The sequence below is a fragment of the Bombus vancouverensis genome, chromosome 11 (assembly GCF_051014615.1).
Source record: "Bombus vancouverensis nearcticus chromosome 11, iyBomVanc1_principal, whole genome shotgun sequence".
Lineage (NCBI taxonomy): Eukaryota > Metazoa > Arthropoda > Insecta > Hymenoptera > Apidae > Bombus > Bombus vancouverensis.
In genome coordinates this window covers 13,723,515-13,744,120 of record NC_134921.1, presented here as the reverse complement: position 1 = coordinate 13,744,120, position 20,606 = coordinate 13,723,515, and the positions used below count along the sequence as shown (strand labels likewise).

The following is a 20,606-nucleotide window of genomic DNA, read 5'->3' as shown; positions in this document are numbered from 1 at the left end:
AACATGAGAGACGTCTAGCGGAGAAATAAAAAACTGCTCGAAAATGTGTCCCTCTGATTGGTCGAATTTGAATTGTACGAGAAGCGATTGTTGTGCGTATTCAACGTAACGTACTTACAATGTCAACGGCTAAGTGATATAGCGTGATACCATGTGCGTGCATCAAAGAAGTGATTTCTACTTACTATTATGAAAAATTAATGATAGAAATGCATTACACGCGTCATATTATCGAATTTATAGTTAAAGTTCGAATGAATTGATATTCGCAACGATACAAGTGTTGCAAAATTGGAATAATTGATAGAAAGTTGTCGCGAACCTGTTGGCGTGGTTTGTATACATGACGAAATATTTTAATTTCTCTTGAAACGAATTCTATATCAATTTGAAGATGACATCGTTATCGTTGCTGGCGAGTCACGATGAAGTGGTTCGATGTATGAATGTACACCTAAACGGAGCTTGCGAAGAAGGTTCGGATTTCATATATTTGCTCCCTACAATGTTTTACTAGATTATGAAAAAATATATTGAGAAAATACGCATGCCTCTAAGCTTTTGTATATAAATGTTTTCCATGCCCCGTACTCTTTTCAATATTTCTTGTGTTCTTTCCATTCGTGCTATAATTTAACGATGAAATTGCCATTGTAAATATGTACACAGAAAACAAAGATGACGCAGTCATATTGTTTCATTTTTTTAACGTAGTTTCAAGTTAATTTACTATATCATTTACATCCTATTTTTTATGTAGAATTTCTAAAGTTTGCTGTAAATCAGGAAGAAATGAGACAGAAATGGTTAGCATCTATACAAGAATGTCAACGTCTTCATTCAGCTTTAGAGAAATCTCATCAAGAGGCAGCTGACTTAGATAAAAAATTAAGTCACGCTAGAAGACTTCTAGATGAAGAGAAAAGGAGAAGGCGTACCGTTGAAGAACAACGAAATTCATTGGTAAATATGTTCTTCTTTCATAATTCTTAAACACATGACAATGTATTCTCGTTACTTTTTATATAGGAAAAACAAATTGCTATGGCCAGAGATCTTTTATTTAACGATGGTGGGAGAAATTTAAACGATGAAACCCGCGAAAAATTACAATTTTTGAATAACACTACGTTAAATGGTCGTCACAGTAATATATATAATATAAAGGATGTACATCAAAATGACAAGTGAGTTCCTATTTACATAGAGTGTTATTGATTGATACATAGGAAAACGTTGTTTAATTATCGCTTTTAGATTAAATACTATAGCGGAGCTGGACTCCACTGGCTCTATTTTAAGTGACTTAAGTTGCTTTTCGAAGTCAGAAGATGATTTAGATATTAGTGCAATCATTCAACAAAATCATAAGAAACGTGAATGGAAAGAGCACAGACCAAGTGGCGAATATTCCACGAAGAAGCGACGTAGTACAGTACAAAAAGCTGCAGAATTAACTTCGTCTGATAGAATAGTAGCCACAACTACAGTAGTGATGCCAAAAGATGGCAATATCACTGCATCTTCTGTAATTGAAGCTATACCTGGGGATGAAAACATAGATCCACAAGAACCTTTACATAATTCGCGTAAAAGGCGTAAAAGTGGTGATCGTAGTAAATCAAAATTAACACCCGTTGATACAAATGATATTCAAATGGATACTGCTGTAAGTTGTTTTATTTGAATTAAACACATCTTTCTTTCTTTTCCATGTTTCTTTAATTTCAGTTAAAATAACAGAGTGAAAATTATATTACAGCCTTCTGCGCCAAAAATAGAAGCTCTTACATCAGGATCAGATTCTGAGGGCGTTTTTAAACCTAGTCCAAACATAGGCGGATACACTTTAAATACGAAATCAGCTAGAGGGCATAGCTTTGTAGCGAAGACGGTAATTAAACCGGAAGTCTGTACACCATGTGACAAGAGGTAAAATATTCATAAGGATTCGGTTCATACAAGTGTCATAGAAACACTTTTAAAAATAACATTTTAGGATTCGATTTGGAAAGGTAGCCCTGAAATGTAAAGACTGTAGAGCTACGGCTCATATGGAATGTAAAGACTTAGTTCCGTTACCATGTGTACCTAATGGAAATACACCTACACTACGAGGAACATCAGTAAGCTCTTGAAACTTGCGGTATCTTTGTATATGATAAAAAGTGATAACAAACTATTCTTAGGGAACGATAGCAGATTATACACCGATGATCCCGCCAATGGTACCGTCATTGGTTGTTCATTGCATCAACGAAATAGAATTGAGAGGAATGAGCGAACAAGGATTGTACAGGGTAAATGGCGGTTTAACGGAGGTAAAATGTCTAAAAGAGAAATTCCTTAAAGGCAAAGGTGCCCCCAATCTTTCCGATGTCGATATATCTACCATATGTTCTACTCTTAAAGATTTCCTTAGGTACGTCGATTCGAATATTTTGTTCTATACAAGTGAAACAACTTATTTAGTTTCTTCCTTACCCTTAGATCGTTACGAGAGCCGTTAATCACTGTCGGATTATGGGCAGACTTTGTTCGAGCAACTACTATTACTGATAAACAAGATGCTGATGCTGCATTATACCAAGCAATTTCTGAACTACCTCAACCTAACAGAGACACGCTTGCCTTTTTAATCTTGCACTTACAAAGAGTATCAAGTAGTCCAGAATGTAAGATGCCAATAACTAATTTAGCTAAAGTTTTTGGGCCTACTTTGGTCGGCTATAGTTGCCAGAAACCATCGCCCAATTCTCTTCTTTCAGAGACAAGTAATCAAGTTGCTGTAAGTATTATAATAAAAAATTGAAAAGACTAGATAATGCTTGCTTGACCTTTTACTTTTCTTTTTATAGATAGTGGAAAATTTATTGAAAATACCTTCGGATTATTGGGCAAATTTCGTTAATCCCGAAAATCTAAACAATATTGGTACTCATAGAACTGGTGAATTACAGCATACACCATCTCAGGAATCTTTACTTAAACGCAGCATTTCCCGTGGCTTCTTTAATACTCCACTTACTTCTAGGTTTGCACCTTACTATTACGTACTTTTAGCTTGAAATCAATTACGTTACGGTACTCATATTCGGGCATTGTTACAGTCGGACATTTATGAGGAAAAACAAGAAATACTTCGCAGCATCTCCCTCTAGACTAGCTTACTGACAAGAATAGGTATGTATTTAAATTATGCTTACATCGAGATGCAAATAATTTCTAAATAATTATTGACTCTTTGAACATAAATAATTAATATTTGTTCAATGTGCAACATAATTTTTCTACATTCTATTTAAAATTTTGTAATATTTTGACATAAAATATATTTTTATGTAACGTATGGTACGAAATAATACTAGAACATTAGAAATAGAATATTAAAAATAAGCAAAATTAAAATGTTAATAATATATTATGTTAAATACTCTTTATGATGACTTTAAGCGTGTGAAAGTATGTGGTGACGTTAATACGAACCCCCAGTATTTCTCTGAATTGAGATTAAAATACAATTATATAGCACTAGGCGAATATAGACATTAAGGCGAAATGTTATAAGTGTAGAATTAAATAAATGTGATATTTTTGTTAATAACAACATTTCTAAAAATGTTCGGTTCAATAAAAATACAGACCATTTTATTTCAATATAGCTTCGTTTCCTTTCTTTCATAGGTGTATAAATACATGTATTAACAAGTAACAAAAATTATAAATTTACTACTATCGGTGCCGTAAAAACAACAGATGCCTTATGCAAACTAATTGTAAGTTACTTGAAATATATACTTCTTGAAATATATATATATATATTACAAACATTAGTTTTCAATTCATTTACATCGTTCTTGTAAGCATTAAAATATATCTTTAATTCTGTACATACTTCCGTTATCCGTAATAACAATTGTATCACAAAGTACATGTTACATTCGAAATGATTTCTTAACCGTCTAAAACGAAGTACTTACTTTAATGGCGATGAAATTAAATCTTCTAAATACTACAATTGAAATATAAGCTTATAAAACAATATTTACGTTATACATTCCATTTGATCCTTCAGATTGTTTTCGTGCACGATTTTTCTTTTATCTCCCAGCAATGTTCCCAGAACTGTTTCAATCTATTGTCCCCATTCGAACAAAAATGTCTAAAATCTTGTATGAGCTTTTTTTGAAACAATTCATCGCCAACTAACGTGGATGATGATTTCCATTTTCGACTAAGCATGTGATTCCACGACCAAAGGAAACCAATCTAAACAGATGAGAATTCATTTCTCTAACAACTTCTTCCTCAAAGAATTATACAGATTACCTACCCTCTTGTCCTTGTTGTAGTCATCTTTATTCTTCCCGCTAACGTGTCTCGTAATGTAAGCTTCATGAGGGCTGGGTTGATCAGAATGAATCGGATATCCCTTTTGCCCTGTGTTTCGTCTCACTATGTTGGTAGCAGTTCGAGGACGTGATCTTGTATTTGTCGTAGATGGTATCAGTATGAATGCATTGCCGGTCATATGAACGTACTGGTGATCGTTTTCAGTACTTTCTATTAGGCATGGAACAAAGCCAAATCTTTGTACAATTGTCTCTTGAAAAAGAAAGAGTCTTTGTGCGTAAGTTACTTCTCGAAATTCTGGAATCAAGAACCATCGATAACCATTGGATTAATCATTGATAACCATTCGTTCTATATAGCGCTTTAATTCGCGTTGATACTGAGAGAGCAAACCTTCGAAAAGATGTCGTTTGTTTGCCATAAGACACTCTGTATTTAATGGTATAAAAATAGGCCCCCTTAAAGGATCACTTTTTGAAGTGAACGGTAATGCTAGTAGATCGCTTGGGATAGGAACCATTTGAATTCCGCACATTTGAGCCTTACGTTGCCACACAAATATCTTCCCAGATTGAAATCCAAACGTAGTAGTTATATTTCGAAATATGAACTCGCTTTAGATCACAAAAAATATATACTTACAAGGTCAGCGACTATACTACCAGATGATGCAACCCATTGTACCACTAGTTCGTAAGAATGATCTACTTTGTATATAGATTGATATCTTAGATGTCCCCATTCGATTCTATCGCTTCTGTTGTTTATGTCTATATCTAGATGAGTATGTTTATATGACGGAACTAGGAGGTAAAGTGAATAATACGTGAATTAGGAGAAATAAGAAATGGAAAATACATAAACACTAAAAAGTAACGCTACCAGAAGTATAAAAAATTACCTTGCCATTCTCCATGCTCATCCGCCATGTCGGATATGTCTAAATCATCTTTAAGAAACGGCGCTACGTTTGATTCGTCTACAATAGTAGTATCGCAGCTGGGTATAGTCATTGGAGATGACATGAGGGGGAACGATCCTGGCGAAGATGGTTCACACCAGCCTTTCGGTGCCCTTATTTCGACTTCTACCCATTCATTTTCGAAGCTTTGCAAATCACCCAGGGGCGAGAAATAATCGCCAGCTTAAAAATAGGAAAAATCATACAAACAATAGATAACAAATTAATATATAATTAATGTACAATAATTTCCTTTACCTCTTTGATTTTCTTTATCTTGTACTATGTGATACAAATAAAATCCTAGAATGAATGGTTTAGAAAAATCTCCAGATGCATGGCATATGAGCTTGTCTTGTATCATACCCTAGATGAAAGTATATTATAAAAATACATGGAACCAATAACTTCACTGTATACTGACAACATTATTATTATTACATTCATGATATTGATGGCACTCTCCACTGTTACTCCTCCTTCTATGTGATTATTTAACCATTGCACTGCATCTGCGCTAACAAATGTCTGGCTTGGAAGAGATGGGTGTTGTGTGAGGAATCCCACGCCGTTTTGTGGGTGTTTCATTGCTTCTAGAATTTCGTTGTTTGACGCGGTGTTTTTTAACTTTGTCAATTCCATGTTTGTACTACTAGTAACGAAATTGAAATAATTAATATAACGTTTATGCAAACGATTTATGCGGATGTGTGTGAGATGAAACTCGACGTTTAATTTACCTATCTTCGTTAGAATCGAAATGGTCTTGCTGTTGCTCGAGTGAAAGGGGTAACACAGCTTCGCTGGCAGGTGAGATTCGGCCCCTATCCATCACTTTGGAACCTGATCTAACAAAAACAAGTGATACCAATTAATCACATAGTGCTTATATTATCAGAATGGTGTATGGCAGAGAAACAGAGCAATAGAGAAAATTAAGCAATGTCTAATGTGAAAAGCAACAAAATTTGCATCTGCATAATACTATTTATTTTCTTTCTCAAACAAAAGTGTAAGATAGAATGCCCTGTACATAGATAGAATATGTATGTACATACACAAGATAAGGATAGAATCGATATCTTAATATTTAAATGTAAGAGTTGTTAGCTTAATTCATGCTTCGGTATTGTAATATAGATGCACATACATATCTTGCCGTCAACGGCAAATATTTAAATTTAAAGTTAAAGTGAAAGAAATTTAAAAGATTAAAACACCAACCTGTTTGGCACGTGGCGAGGAGTGTCGAGGCACGCGCGGGCAGTCGCAGCGGTATTCACTACATGCCTCTCCTGTACAGAGAACCCCGTCACTCCCTCACTCACTACCAATATTTTCTACCATACAGAGTATTTGTACAATTGTAAATCACATTCTTGGCAATTTTCTGTAACATTTTACCGTTACCTATGTCGAAGTAAATGGTACAAATGCTCTGTATCTCATTTTTGCTAAATGATGAAAAGAAGGATGAAAGCAGCTGAAAAGTATAGAATGGGAAATATGTACAAAGATTGTACTGAAACATTTACAAATACAGCTCTCTTCTATTCTGAGCACACCCTTCCCAGAAATTTGAATCAAAGGTACCTTTGTGTTCATCACCAGAGTAGAAGCATTGTAATATCTTAAGGCAAATAACGCAGTATCAATTGAATAATATGGAATAATATGGAATTTCTAGACCAGCCTCCTTAATGTTACTTAATAATTGTTTGTACAACAGATACACACAAATCTTTACCGTTTTGCCAGCATCGTTATGTGTAAAACATGCAGATGTGCAGTTTGTCGGGAATTATGTGCGGTATTAGCTTCAATGTGCATATTCATACAAAAATATATACTCATAAAACTGAAACTGAATGGCCAGAGCTGCATAAATTTTTCTACGTTTTTTAATATATAATGAATATAATTTCGATGCCTTGTCATGTATTGTATCAATAAATAATATCGAAATACGTATCGAATAAATCAATAAAACTCCATGAAGACTGGACTTATAATTCCGGCAAAAACAATTCGATTTTCAATCATTTTGTATGATTGTATCAACAGCAAATATAATTATTCGCGTCGTATATAAACAATTTAAAGCAGTTAATATTTAGTAATTAAACCGATGCAGCACAGAAGCGAACAAGCAAAATGAAAAGGTATCAAACGTCAAATTTCAATGGACATTTCGTTGCAAGATGCAATAGGTTGCAAGCTATACTATTACATTTGCCAAAGCAACAATGCCGAAATCATCAATCTAAGCTTATTCAAACCTTGGTCTCGGTTTCTCTGGTAGACGATTGCTTCCGAGTCGCTCCCTGAAGGGAGAGCTGCCGACTAGATTGGTCTGAAAAGCATGATGAATAGTATGGGTAACTGTAAATGTATGAACAAGCTCATGATCATGAAGTAGTATATCACCGGTCTGTTTCATTATGTAATGCATTGTTAACATTTTATTCAGAGAGCATTATTAATTAGATCGACGAAGAGAGAAGAAGATAAATAAAATGTTGGCGTTTTGCATTACACAAAAGCTTGCTAAAAAATCATGTGCGCATTCAAGGCAGATATCAAGCATGGTTGCATTGTGTAATACGTTGTGTAAGCTGTCTGAATGTTCTGACAAGCTTGCTGTTAGAATCTAACATTACTAAAGAACTGGATGTAACTAATATTTAAAGATTAAAAAAAGAACATGAAGAATTCATGGGTGTCCCCTCCTTATTGCCAAAGGAGGCGTATATTCTGAGATTCATGGATAGAGATGATAATGATTTCATTGACATCCGGATCAGCGCACTGAGGCTACAGGATGCGAGGATGTACCTGGTTAGTGAGGACAATCAGGCTCGTGCTGTGCCTGCGTCTGGTCAAGTGAGAGGCAGGATCTCTCTGGGAAACACCACCTAGAGTCGAAGGATTCTGAAACATATCATGCTAAATGCCCTCTCCTAACATTCCACTCATCTATCTCTACCTACGATTACGTGTATATCTCTCTCGTGTAACTGTGTAATTTTGACATTGACACCCGCCAGCTATAAATACTAGTTCAGAGATTGTTATTTGAAAATAATTAGTCTGTACGTAATAAAATATCGTCAAATTCGAGTAGGTAATAGCCACTGTAAGTGATTTATCGAGTGACAAATAAATAAGCTTGTGAAAAAATCGTGCTCTTTCTTTTGAACTTAAATTAACCCTCATGTTACTGTTTGTTGCATCCTGCATATTTAGTACACCACTGAAAGAATGGCACTGCGTTAAAACTCTTGCAAAACAAAAACTGCGAAATAAAGAAAAATAAAGGAAAATTACAACTCTTTGATATTAAACGAACTAATCGATATTCGAAACTAACAAAAGCACCAAAATTGCGTTACTTAGGCGTCGTACATCAGGCATGCGACAGTCAATTCTAGAGTGCAAAAGTACAGCGCAATATGGTACAAAATAGATCGTTAGTTAAACCCAAAGTAAAACGCAATGTTCTAGTTTAGACGAAAAACAGGGAATAATAGCGAAACATCTGTCAATTGGATTTTACTCGAGGTTCCCCTATTCGATAATTTCAATCGATTTAAAAAGTTTATGTTTTACATCTTTCAATTCCCATAAACTGAAAAATCAGGCTATCTTACATATAAGAAAAATTTTATGCAAAAGTTACCCAATTTTTGTTCGGATTCGGGCGGCGTATCTTATTCGGCCACAGCTCGATGAACCGTAAAAATCCGTCCAAGAGAGACACTTGTTCGGAAGTGGTGAGAGGTGTATATATATCACATCTTGATGATCCCTCTAAAAATTTTCGAGTAGCCGAATTGTGCAAAGGAAGTAAAAACACGCGAAATCTCCAGTATTTAAGCGCCTAGAAATTTTTAATGATCTCAGAAAAAATTGAAATAATATACGATACAAATCTTACCTCTACTAAAGCAAAATCAGTATGGCCCCTTGTACAGATGTAATGATCCAAATAATTCCAATTGTAATTTTCAAGCTTCTCTGTTGTAAAAGATACCCATGATACTTCGTACGTGTCGTGATGAGGTGCGTGAAATCGATACAGATAATGAATATTGAACGGAGGGTAAGGATGCCTGTAAAGGATACATTCAAATATTCTCTCTTTACTTCTTATTAATTTGTAGCGCGATTTCTCACCTTGGCCGATATCTTGTTACTGTTATACAATTATCGAATAAAGATATTTTGTGAAATATTCTCCCAATGCTTAGCAAATATTCCTCCTTCGGTTCTGATTCTGTTTGCCGTCCCCGCATTACAGAGCTTATTGCAGGGACAGCATTACTACCGGGTGTATGGCTCTGATTTTGATTATTTTGCGGTAAAATAATTAATTGAAAACCCTTGATTAAGAAAAGAAAAGAAGAGAAAGATAAAGAAAAAGAGAAAAAAAAAAGAAAGAGAAAATAAACATAGTTACACAGAATTGCACACATACGGGCAAAGATCACGTTTGAAGGCATGATTGGCATAATACCTGTGCTAATCGTTGCGATACAAGCTCCTTAAATACTTCGGCAGTTGTCAAAGGTTTTTTATATATTGCTCGTTGTTGAGCAAAATCTGTATTAACGTCGTCAGGCAAAAGATTATAGTCTGACACAACGTAGTCGTTTTGTAAACTTCTTTTATCGGGAAAATAATCTGTAGTAATTGGCAAACATGCTGGGATTGTCAATGATTTCCAATCAACACCTACAAAATAAGATGTAGGATATATATGAAAAATGCAATTTGCATTTTAGACTGTTTCAAATGAATAAATAAATGAATTATTTTTAATATATAATGTTAATTTTCGTGACTACGTAAGTACTAAATCTAGGTATTATGCAGCAGTTAATGCAAAAATACACAGATATAATACACAGAAGAAATTTTCACAAAATTATTGTACAGTGCAAGTACATATTAAACAATTTATGCACCCCAAACAAAGATAGTGATTATATTAGTATTACAATATGTGTTGCCAGTATATGAAATCCAAGATGACCACGATTTAGTACTAAAGCATGCAATGCAAGAAGTATTATTTGTAATGTAATTCTCAAATGAATTCTCGAAATAGTTTGTTACAAAGCATAACAAACTAAGTTTGTGAAAATAATATTGAAGGAGACGAACGTGTATGCATAATCGAAACAAGTATACTACATCAACAATAATTACATAAAAGAAGAAGGTACTTCAATTATTCCCATAAAATTAAATTTCTATACATTATTAGTAAATCATATCAAATATCGTATACTACTTATTACTAGTAATATAAATAAGTGCGATCTTAAAGCGAGATGATAGAGTGGAAGGATTATAAAGCAGATGAGAGAATGTTTGAAGAATATATGATATGAAATTCATAGTATATATAGAGAATCGGAAAAAATTAGAATTTTGAACAGTGCAAATATCTTATGAAACAAGTAGAAATAAGAAATAACAAAAGAATTCTATGTAGGTGTATAAATAATCGTAATAGTAACAAATATTTAATAGATTATTTATAGAAATTATTTTGGAATTAGAATTACTTTTTTGCAACAGAGGACATACATGCATAGAAGAATCATAAAGACTAGAGCTATGAAGAACAAAAGTTACTACAAATTTAATGCCCTGGAAAAAAAAAAAAGAAAATAAAAGGAAAGAATGTGTACCATAACCGAATCAACCCCCAATAACGTATGGCGCTAACCTATGATTGCTGTTTAATGTGACATCATAGTTGTACATCACACACGCGTCAATGCGTCCAGCGTTGCATCCCAATAAGACGTACCATAGCATGGAAATAAATGTAATAATAATATTATTCATATAAATGATCGATGAGCCTCAAAAATAAACATGAATATGTCCAAGAATGAAAATACTTCTTATGCATGATGATTGTGTGACTGTGTATTAAACTTTCATTCATTTCTGCTTGAAAAGCAATATCTTTTCCTGAAATTTGTATCAACTATTTTCATTCTTTAAGAAATTATGTTTCAAAATTGTATTGATTAATCCTTCTTGGTATTAAGTATGAATGATAAGAATGAAGTTCTCTGTATGGATTTGTGCATCGGTTGAATAATTTATAATATTACACCTACATTATTTTACTTATGTATGCCTTTATTGTTCTCCTAAAATTGCCAAGAAGCATTATACATCCGTAATTAATTGTCTAATATTTTTTACCACATGAATTAATCGTTTGCTTAATTAAAGATCCTTTCAAAATTCTTTCTTCAAACTGTAAACTCATTTTATAATAATTTGTGGATAACTTGTGAATAATAATATGGCTAATGTTGTTATTTGGATATGTTATAAAATATTATTTGCCAGTAGTTATATAGTATATTTATGTTGTAAATCGCTTTATTAGAATATATGCAAACCTGTTGTAAGTGCCGGTGTCCATTCCTGTTCACCAGTAGCACCCCATAACAATGTCAAAGACTTATTGCCTGTAGAGGATATCGGATTCCCACTTTTATCAGTGCTTGATAGTAAAAGATTTAATCTCTGCGGTTTATTCTTTGTGTCTATGAAAAACATAGTTGCGGTGCTGTATTATATTAATACACGACTTATGTATTTTATATGAAATACTAACGATCTTGAAACTGATTCGAGTTAGAGACGTCGTTATGTTCCATAGGGGAGCCACTTATAGTGGAAGTAGCATCGGATTGTGGTTCTGAACACATTTGTGTTGGCACAGCTTGATAATGATGTTGCTGTATAAGTACACCTGTTGGCCCTACGATATTAGTTAAATTTAAACGATTATGTAATTTCTTTTCTTTATTAGTAATTACCTTTAGGAAAAATATGTGTCCATCTTCGTCTGTTACTAGTTAATTTAATTGTAACGTGAGATGGATCAAAAGGATTAATAAGTGCCCTACTAGGTCTAATAGTTGTAGGTTGAGATATTGTATTTGTGGGGCTTCCAGCACTGCCAACAACCGGCCTAAATGGCGGCGATATTTCTGAATCGGTTAAATCGCTTTTTACTGATATCCTCGATTCTACGTAACATATAATTGTTAAATACGATTATATTTCAATATCTTATTAACACTTATAACTTGTACAAGTAATTTCAATATATACCATTGACTTCTCCATTGGATTCACTACTAGTTACGTCATCTGTTCTAGAAGGTATCAAGATTGCTGCGCTTCTTGTTGCAGCTGGAGGTGAGTGAGATTCAGGTGGCGGGTGATGTATATCAGGATCTGACATTTTTCTTTTCAGAAGTTTCAGTATATGCGCGTTATTATGTGTTTCCATGCTGGCAACGCTTGTCTTTTTAGTTCTGGTCGTAACTCGTTGCAAACTACTTATAGAAAATTTTAAACTAGAACCTCTGGCGTTAAAGTTTCAGCATTTAACTTAATATTGAATTTACCTTGACGTATGGACTGAAGGCAATTGAAAGACCTGTGCATCGTATGCATCATAGTCAAACAAAGTATTGTGCAAACATTCCTTTGCATCTTCTTGTAGAAGCTTACTTTTACACTGCAATTTTCCAGTTTCTGCTGATTGTTTTGACACCCTCTGAGGAAGTTTTATACGAGGTATAAATGTTGAATAAGGAATTTTTTTATTTGTTGAATAAAAACTGAGATTAATCCAGTGCGGCATGCTATAGTCATCAGGCGCATTAACAGATGTATCCTTATTGTGAAACTAAAATTATATCACAAATATTAATATTTATAACATTATTACTAAGTGCTGTATAATATTTTCATAAGCGTAAATACCTTTAATAAAGGTACAGCATGTAATGGTTGTTCTCCGACACACACCAAATCACTACCAACTCCGTTATCGATAATTCTTTGTTTTGTAACGTTCGTTAACTCTCTGTCAACCTCAAAAACACCTACACCAGGTGTAATCACCACCGATAACTGACCAGTTCTATCAAAACTACGATCCAGATAATGTTTCTCAAACACTGTAAGCGAGCTAAATTAAGCGAAATACTTTGTAATAAATTAAACTATATGTATATGTGTGTGTCTGTTTAAATATTACCATTTAAAGACATGTTCAGTACTTCTAAAAAGTTGCCCTGTGCAGCTGTTGAATTTACTGCTTTTGGTATAGAGACACCTGATTTTTGATGATATTCTAATACAATTTTTTGATAATCTGTGAACAGTTTACGTAATTGTACCAACACGTTACTCCAATCTTCAAATCTTTCATTTTGAACTACCACCCTGTAGAAATCTTCATAAAATCTTCCCCTATAATCATGTTGTAAACATTCACGCATGTGATTTGGAAATTCTTCCAGACTGTTAGCATTATAAAATGTTCTTGAGAATAGAACAATCGTTACTTCATGATTACTGCCATTCTTTTTCCACTTTTGAAATAAATCAGCTAAAAACCCATTAACAGCTTTTTCAAAATATAAGTCACCGTGAATGTCAAAATCCCACATTTCTGAACTCATTTGAATAAAAAGATACACCATACTGGTCGAAGAACGAAACACAACCTAAAAGAGAAATTTTTAAGAGACAATTTTATACATACTTTCTTTTTCCACTATATTCAAATGCAAACCTTAGTATCATTAGTTATAACACCACAAGCGACTCTATCACCCTGTGACCACATTTCATATACTTGACATCTGATACTGCCTCCACAGAATTCAATCTTCTTGTTCATATATACACAAGTGTTGACCTGATAAACAAATTTATATAAAAGATAAGAGAGCAAAATACTTGGATACAAATTGAAAAATAAACAATATCTATTCTACCAAGCTATTTTTCAGACGCCACATTTCACTACGACCCAGATACTGGTCTTTGAAGGTAAGTTCAATGGAATCCAAAGCTACATCGTCTGGATTAACAACATTCATATACACGTCTGCAAATGTTCTTAATTGAAACATTGTGGCTACATTGTTTTCCACGCTAATTGTCTCCCTTCCTTGTAAATCTTCTTTAAAGGACGTGACTTGAAGGAGTAGACGGCTAAATTCAACCTCAGGGTGATAAATTTCAACAACATCTCCAGTTTTTATACTAGGGTGATCTTTTGGATTGATTATTAAATCTTCTTCACTAAAAGTCTTTTGATGAACTATCAACTTATACAGCTTCATTTTTAAGCCATTACTACTTTCATCATAGATCTAATCATAACATGTCATAGAATAGAATCCTACAATGCAATACGCTATATAGAATATTTTTTTTGTATGTATAAATCTAATGTAAAAAATTACATACATTAAGACGAACAAACAACGACTTACTTAACCATTCTCTATTCAGTATAAAACATTTCTTCGATATATTTAAAATAAGTATTGGATCCGAAACATAATATCTATATATATATTTATAAAATATATATATCTATATGTGTGTGTGTGTGTATATATATATATATATATATATATATTATCGATGACACGCTATTAAGATAATGTAAATTAATTATAATAAATATTCCACTAAGCTGCTATGCTTTACGGAAATTTCAAGATCCTTCTCTCTTCCAGCTTTATCCCCTACTGCTGTCATATGAGGTTTATTCACATTGTCTTACTTCATTTAAATCTCAAAGAATAAATAAACGTTGGCACTATACACAGGGGATTAAGAGTTAATATTAAACTCAACGACCATATTTTTAATATGCTTTATTCTTTAGAATCTTGGTAACACGTTTCGTTTTATACAAGAATGTCACTAGCTATTAGTATTTCTCATACGATCGATATGGTTTGGTTTATTTATCGGTCGAATATGTACACTTTAGGTTATACATGTTGATGTAAAAGTGAGATGACAAACGAATGACATCGCATGTATAGTAAATGAATAAAATTATGTATTGTTTCATTCAACAAAGGAACAGATTTGTGAGAAAAATAATTAAGTTTTATGAAGGAAATGGAAGAAGAAAGAAAGATTGTGGAGAACAAACCCGCTGTACTTTACGGATAGATTAACCGTAGATAGATGAATTTAAATCATATATAAATGAAACAAATTCTTTAACAAATTATTGATATCAAAATATTTCAATGTCGCAGAGACTTGTGTAGGTAGTGCTTAAGACCTGTGACGAATTTGTATACCATATTTCAGGTAACATAGTCATTTAAATATCTAGAAAATGAGTCTAACATACTAACGCAAAGTAATAATTTAATGAAAATGTGATATATGTGGTTCAACTGTGATATAACAATTTAGAAGCTCGAAAAATTATGTAATAATTTCCTTGCAAAAGGAATTTCTAGATTCTAGATTATTATATAGTATCATTATCCTAACATAGATTTCATCAATCTTGTCCAATAACATATATTGTATATAAAACAGGTTTAATAAATGAAAATCATATCTAAGTTAAAGTAAAATTATATTCTGCAAAAAGTTAGCGGAATCTTGTCTTATTTAAATTAAATTTTTTAAGATATTGAAGCGACGAGCTCAATATTTGTTAAGATATTGAAGCAGTTACGCGGTTGCGTCAAAGTGTAGAGAACGTTGCGTCGCCATTACGCAGAGCTGCCATTAAATCGAAAAGTTCCTAAAAATGCGGCGTCTGCTAGATCGCTAAGAGTGTTTTGTTAACAGAAAAAACGTAATTTAATCTAATCTGCTAGAAGATTTGAACTACTGTTTCCACGAAATGGGCGTGTTAAGCTTACCCTTTGATGTTTATGCGATAGCAACCTGCTCCGGTTAAAATGATATCCATTTTATAAATATCGGTCATGTCATTGACGGTGCATAACCTGTATGTGATGTTTCTAACGTAAAGTATGTACCTAATTGTCGTCTAAAAATTGAAAATACATTTGATTAAATGATGAGAGATGCGTACCAAGGGCCTGCTATTGTTGCTTATCTGCATAGCAGGAAGCAGCATTATCTTCATTGCTTTCAGCAATCAACGACCTTCCATTCAAACTCTAGTTACAGAAACACACAAGCAATTACGAAACTTCCAAGTAAATATTACTGTAATATTCTCTGTTGACTGATTGTTATTATAGAGTATTAATAATATAATGATTATATACTGTTAATTTTTCCATATTTTGTAATCTTCCCAGGAAAATTTGAAAGACGTTGAAGAAAAGCGCTTGGTGACAGATTCCAAGTATCTTGCGATTCTTGGGCTCGATGGGCAAACAAGCACAACACCTTTTAGTCTTAAATCTCAAAATGTGACTGTTGTCTCTCTTATTAGGCCTGGAAACGAACAACATATTTACGGCTTTGTGAGAAATATCAGTCACTTTTTGCCAAATAACAGTATTGTCGTATATAGCGTCGGATTGAACGACGATTCTCTGCAAAGTATTAGGACGGCTTGCAACTCTACGAAATGTAATGTGATTCATTTTGATATAAGTCTATTTCCGGCCCATGTCGAAGATGATAGGCTACATGTTTATAGACCTCTAGTTATTCAGGTAACTAGATATTTGTAAATAAATATATATATATATATATATGTATATATGTGTGTGTGTGTATAAAATATGTATATAAAGTAAGGCGAAGCAAAGAATTTTGCTACTTGGTTTTTTTTCGTATGTTGCAGACAGCTTTAAACACATTAGGAAATATACTGTATATGGATTCTAATATGCGTTTGAATTCTTCAGACATTTCAAAGTATCTTTCACCAAAATCTGGGATTTTAAGTTGGCCTACAAGGCATGCGATTAGCTCTTTAACACACCCAAAGATGTACGAATATTTTCACGTTTCTGCAGAAAGTTTCTTCTTTCTTCCTTTGATAAGAGCATCGCACTTAGTAATTAGAAATGTTAAAGAAATTAGAGAGAAAGTAATGTTGCCATGGGTTCAGTGTGCGCTGACAAGAGATTGTATTTGTCCTATCGGTATATATGCTAAGAACAATATTTTTTCTACGTATTGAAATGTTGCGTTAAGACACGGCGGTGATTGTAGTACGTAAGTAATTGGAATTTATCATTGTAGGAGCTCAATCAGCAGGTTGCCGATTTAATAAGAAACCACAGTATCGGTATTCCGGTTGTCACGCGTATGACGCCTCTGCGCTGAATATCGTACTCGGACTGCACTTTAATTTCGATGATACGTATTATGTGCATCAAGGGCGAGAAACGTACTTTAATAGGGTACAACCAGAGGAGATTACGGAAGAGTATGTTACGATCACACGACAGAATAACGCGACTGAGTCGAACTTGCGGAATATCATATCAATTGAACGCTAATTTCCCTGATATCACGATTCATGTTAAAACATGAATCAAGCGATAGATCGATTAAGCACAAGTTAATAATAAGGATACATAGATAAGTTAAAGGATAAATAAAGAACTTTAGCGAACAAACAGTACTGTATATGTCTGTAGCGTAGTTAGTTACCTTAAAAAAAATAATTTAGTCTGTGCACTTTGTTTGTAATTATCTGTGAATTATTTTTGAAAGTAAGTGAACATTGTTTCTCTAATATTTGTTTGAAATATTCATACCGTTGTCTTAATCAGGAGGGAACGAAATGAAATATGTATAGGATATGGTTAAGATCGACCGTGCATATCGTAATATATCGCGAAGCGATATCGAATGTGATCTGTTTTTCTTGTTGGTCGATCAGCAGAATAGCCTACATCAGCAATCAGGTGAGTTATCGAATGCGAACGTAAAGTGGGATCGCGTGTCGATTAACGGAGGGTGTTCCGGATCGAAGGTGGCGCGCACCTCCATAAAGTTGGAAATCGGACCGCGGTATCACGCGCGATCGTACTCGTGTACAAATTTCTCGGTAAATTTCAAGTTGAAGTCGGTAGTGCCGGTAATACGTCGCTAACAGGGATTCGTTGTTGTTTGTATAAACGAAAAGTGCAACATCGCGTGAAAGATGGACGAATATGCGTACACGAGTTGTATCGGGACAGCGAAGGATTAGTGGAAAGACACGACCGGAAGCCAACGATATGTGACGAGTGATTAAATTTCGATATACTCTTGTCTGTTATATAATAATCTTGATCGAGTATTGCCTGACCAGAATTAAGGACGCTTGACGATGTTGGACAACGACGTTGACAGTTGGTATGATTGTAAGAGAGATGATATTAACGAGATGCATAGCGTAAACGACGCTGAGGCCAGAAACGGTGTATGTCTGATCAGTTCTAGTCGTTGGAAAAATGTTGCGTCCGATGATAGTCGGAGAAGAACTGGAACCTCTCGAAGCAATGGAACGATTCGCTGTGGTACGATTCCTACAAGTTCTAGATCCGGTACGGAAGTTCGATTCATTAATCCGGCAATTTACGCGGAGACATTGAACGGCGAGGATGTAGAACACGAGGTGGAAATTGAAGCGAAGGTCGGTTCTAGAGACGATGAACGTTTCGCGAGAAATTGCGGCGATTCCGCCGGAATCAGCGATATGATGTCCACACTGTCCATCAACAATGACCTGGCTGCTTCGTTTATGGATCACGCTGGTGACCAAGGTTCAGCCGAAGAAACGTATCGTTGTTATTCGTTAAATTCACCGACAACATGCGCATCCTTACGATCCGGTATTGTTCGTTGCAAATCCGTCACCTCGTGTAAGCATTCGAATCGAATCGAGAGACGTTGTAAAATTGCCGATAGAGCGGACAATAGCTACGATCTTTGTTCTACTAGGGATATCGAGTGGAAAATGCAGAGGTATCTCGTGTAGTGTCGTAAACGTAGTTATCTTGTAGGAAATGTTGTATTACCTACAGATATAAATCTCTATTGTATATTTAATCGCGGTAGAAAAATGATTAAGTCGAAGACCGACGGAATACGATTTCTCATCAAGTAGGTATACGTTTAATGGACAGCGAGTCGTGCAGGTCTCTACCTCATCGATATCCGATGTGAGAATAACGGGGAACGGGCGGAATGAATCGGATGTTGGCAAGAAGATCACTTACGGCGAGTGGATGCGAAAGAAGCAAGAAATGGCGCGACGGAAAAAGGGAGAGAAAGACGAGGCTGAACGGCAGAGGCAAATGGAGGAGGATAGGCTAGCTCGTGAAAAGGAAGAAAGAGAATGCCGCGATAGGGAGAATTTCGTCAAGTGGTCCGAGATGAAAAAGAAGGAAGAGGAGAAGAAGAAAGCTGTAGTAGAGAAGGAATTGGAGTTTCAGAAGCAATTGAAAGATTTGGAGGATAAAGCGGCTGTAGCGAAGACTTTGTATCTTCGTCAATGGGCTCGTAAAAAGAAAGAAGAAGAGAGAGGTAAAGAAAGCATCGGGGTTTTCCTTCGTCTCGTTGATGATTTGTGCATTTACGATGTTTGTGTAGCATGCCAGAAGAAAGAGGAAATGAAGCGGAAAAAGCACGAGGAAGAAAGGAAAAAGAGATTAGAGGAGAGCACGAAAGCCTACGAAAACTGGCGAAAGATGGCGAAGAACAAACCGAAGCCTGCCACGCAAGGGCTTCTGCGTCAGTTGCTTCATTTTGTCTTATATACGTATAGAAATGCTTTGAAATGGTAGAAATGTAATAATACGACATTTTCACCTATTGTCAGCTCATCAAAAAGCCAAGCCAGCGTACGTGAATCCTACGCCGTGGCAGCGAATCGTCGACGATAGCGAGGACGTGGAGCAGGATGCGTCGAATGTCGGCAGAAAAACGCAAGGTCAGCCGAGGATGAGCAGTAAGAGAAGCGCTGTGTCTCGTCAGTGATTAAATGGTCGATCGATTGGAACTCGTTGGAACTCGGCGAAGCTACGTGGTTTTCAGTTTGAAGTTTGAAGAGCGATCGCATAGTTTCATTATTACGACTCGAAGCGAGATAGAATTAGAAAGAAGCGACGGACGGAACCGAATATCATTGAATATGAATTGAATGTGAGCAGCGCTTTTGGATCGCAGACTGTCGCGCGTGCGTGTGTGTATGTGTGTGTGTGTGGTAGAGACAGCAGTTGTTTTAGAAAAGACATATCGTACGATTAGAACGTAGAGGTATAGAACGATTAGACGTATAGTAGATAACTTCATTTCCTAGCAGATATTTTTCCCTTTTTTACAACCTTCGACGTTCGTCCGCCTATGATCAATGGATATTAACGTATATCTGAAGTTAATGGCGAACAGCGTTTATCGGTCAATATTTAGATGGGTTAAGTCGATGTAATTGAAAGTTCGTAGTAGATAGTAAGGAAGAGAAAGAGAAAGAAGAAGGAGAAGTTGC

The 20,606-nt window shown here is 34.8% G+C and overlaps 4 protein-coding genes across 17 annotated transcripts; 3 read left to right on the top strand and 1 right to left on the bottom strand.

Annotated features, from left to right (window-relative positions):
- The first annotated feature begins 112 nt into the window (after nt 1-112).
- On the top strand, nt 113-3,804 carry tum (Rac GTPase activating protein tumbleweed). 2 transcript variants are annotated; one of them, XM_076622813.1, is made up of 11 exons: nt 113-476; nt 761-963; nt 1,030-1,187; nt 1,258-1,669; nt 1,763-1,932; nt 2,000-2,126; nt 2,190-2,422; nt 2,491-2,788; nt 2,859-3,034; nt 3,111-3,183; nt 3,685-3,804. In XM_076622813.1, the coding sequence occupies exons 1-10, from the start codon at nt 395-397 to the stop codon at nt 3,172-3,174; spliced, it is 1,923 nt and encodes a 640-aa protein (XP_076478928.1). In that variant the 5' UTR covers nt 113-394; the 3' UTR covers nt 3,175-3,183; nt 3,685-3,804. The 2 variants fall into 2 exon arrangements, with proteins under 2 accessions (XP_076478928.1, XP_033185778.1); XM_033329887.2 differs by lacking the exon at nt 3,685-3,804 and having other exon boundaries at nt 3,111-3,609.
- A 50-nt stretch (nt 3,805-3,854) lies between these two features.
- On the bottom strand, nt 3,855-15,018 carry Iml1 (GATOR complex protein Iml1). Of its 13 annotated transcripts, XM_033329874.2 has the most exons (26): nt 14,627-15,018; nt 14,149-14,558; nt 13,944-14,069; nt 13,404-13,875; nt 13,127-13,323; nt 12,766-13,049; nt 12,467-12,696; nt 12,169-12,381; nt 11,964-12,110; nt 11,746-11,892; nt 11,052-11,060; nt 9,831-10,048; nt 9,491-9,696; nt 9,252-9,426; nt 8,994-9,194; nt 8,150-8,245; nt 7,594-7,667; nt 6,055-6,162; nt 5,756-5,966; nt 5,573-5,681; nt 5,255-5,497; nt 4,996-5,156; nt 4,747-4,915; nt 4,334-4,650; nt 4,050-4,269; nt 3,855-3,962 (listed from the first exon to the last, which is right to left on the bottom strand). In XM_033329874.2, exons 2-25 carry the CDS (start codon nt 14,497-14,499, stop codon nt 4,072-4,074), a joined length of 4,662 nt encoding a protein of 1,553 aa, XP_033185765.1. In that variant the 5' UTR covers nt 14,500-14,558; nt 14,627-15,018; the 3' UTR covers nt 3,855-3,962; nt 4,050-4,071. The 13 variants fall into 13 exon arrangements, with proteins under 13 accessions (XP_033185765.1, XP_033185764.1, XP_033185768.1 ...); XM_033329873.2 differs by having other exon boundaries at nt 3,855-4,269; XM_033329877.2 differs by having other exon boundaries at nt 3,855-4,269; nt 5,756-5,963.
- A 334-nt stretch (nt 15,019-15,352) lies between these two features.
- Nucleotides 15,353-17,748, top strand: LOC117154700 (uncharacterized). The gene is made up of 5 exons (XM_033329913.2): nt 15,353-15,493; nt 15,825-16,365; nt 16,471-16,833; nt 16,965-17,268; nt 17,369-17,748. Exons 2-5 carry the CDS (start codon nt 16,231-16,233, stop codon nt 17,626-17,628), a joined length of 1,062 nt encoding a protein of 353 aa, XP_033185804.1. The 5' UTR covers nt 15,353-15,493; nt 15,825-16,230; the 3' UTR covers nt 17,629-17,748.
- A 129-nt stretch (nt 17,749-17,877) lies between these two features.
- Nucleotides 17,878-20,580, top strand: LOC117154703 (uncharacterized). Its single transcript, XM_076622828.1, has 4 exons — nt 17,878-19,084; nt 19,227-19,645; nt 19,712-19,852; nt 19,941-20,580. Exons 1-4 carry the CDS (start codon nt 18,447-18,449, stop codon nt 20,096-20,098), a joined length of 1,356 nt encoding a protein of 451 aa, XP_076478943.1. The 5' UTR covers nt 17,878-18,446; the 3' UTR covers nt 20,099-20,580.
- The last annotated feature ends 26 nt before the right edge of the window (nt 20,581-20,606 follow it).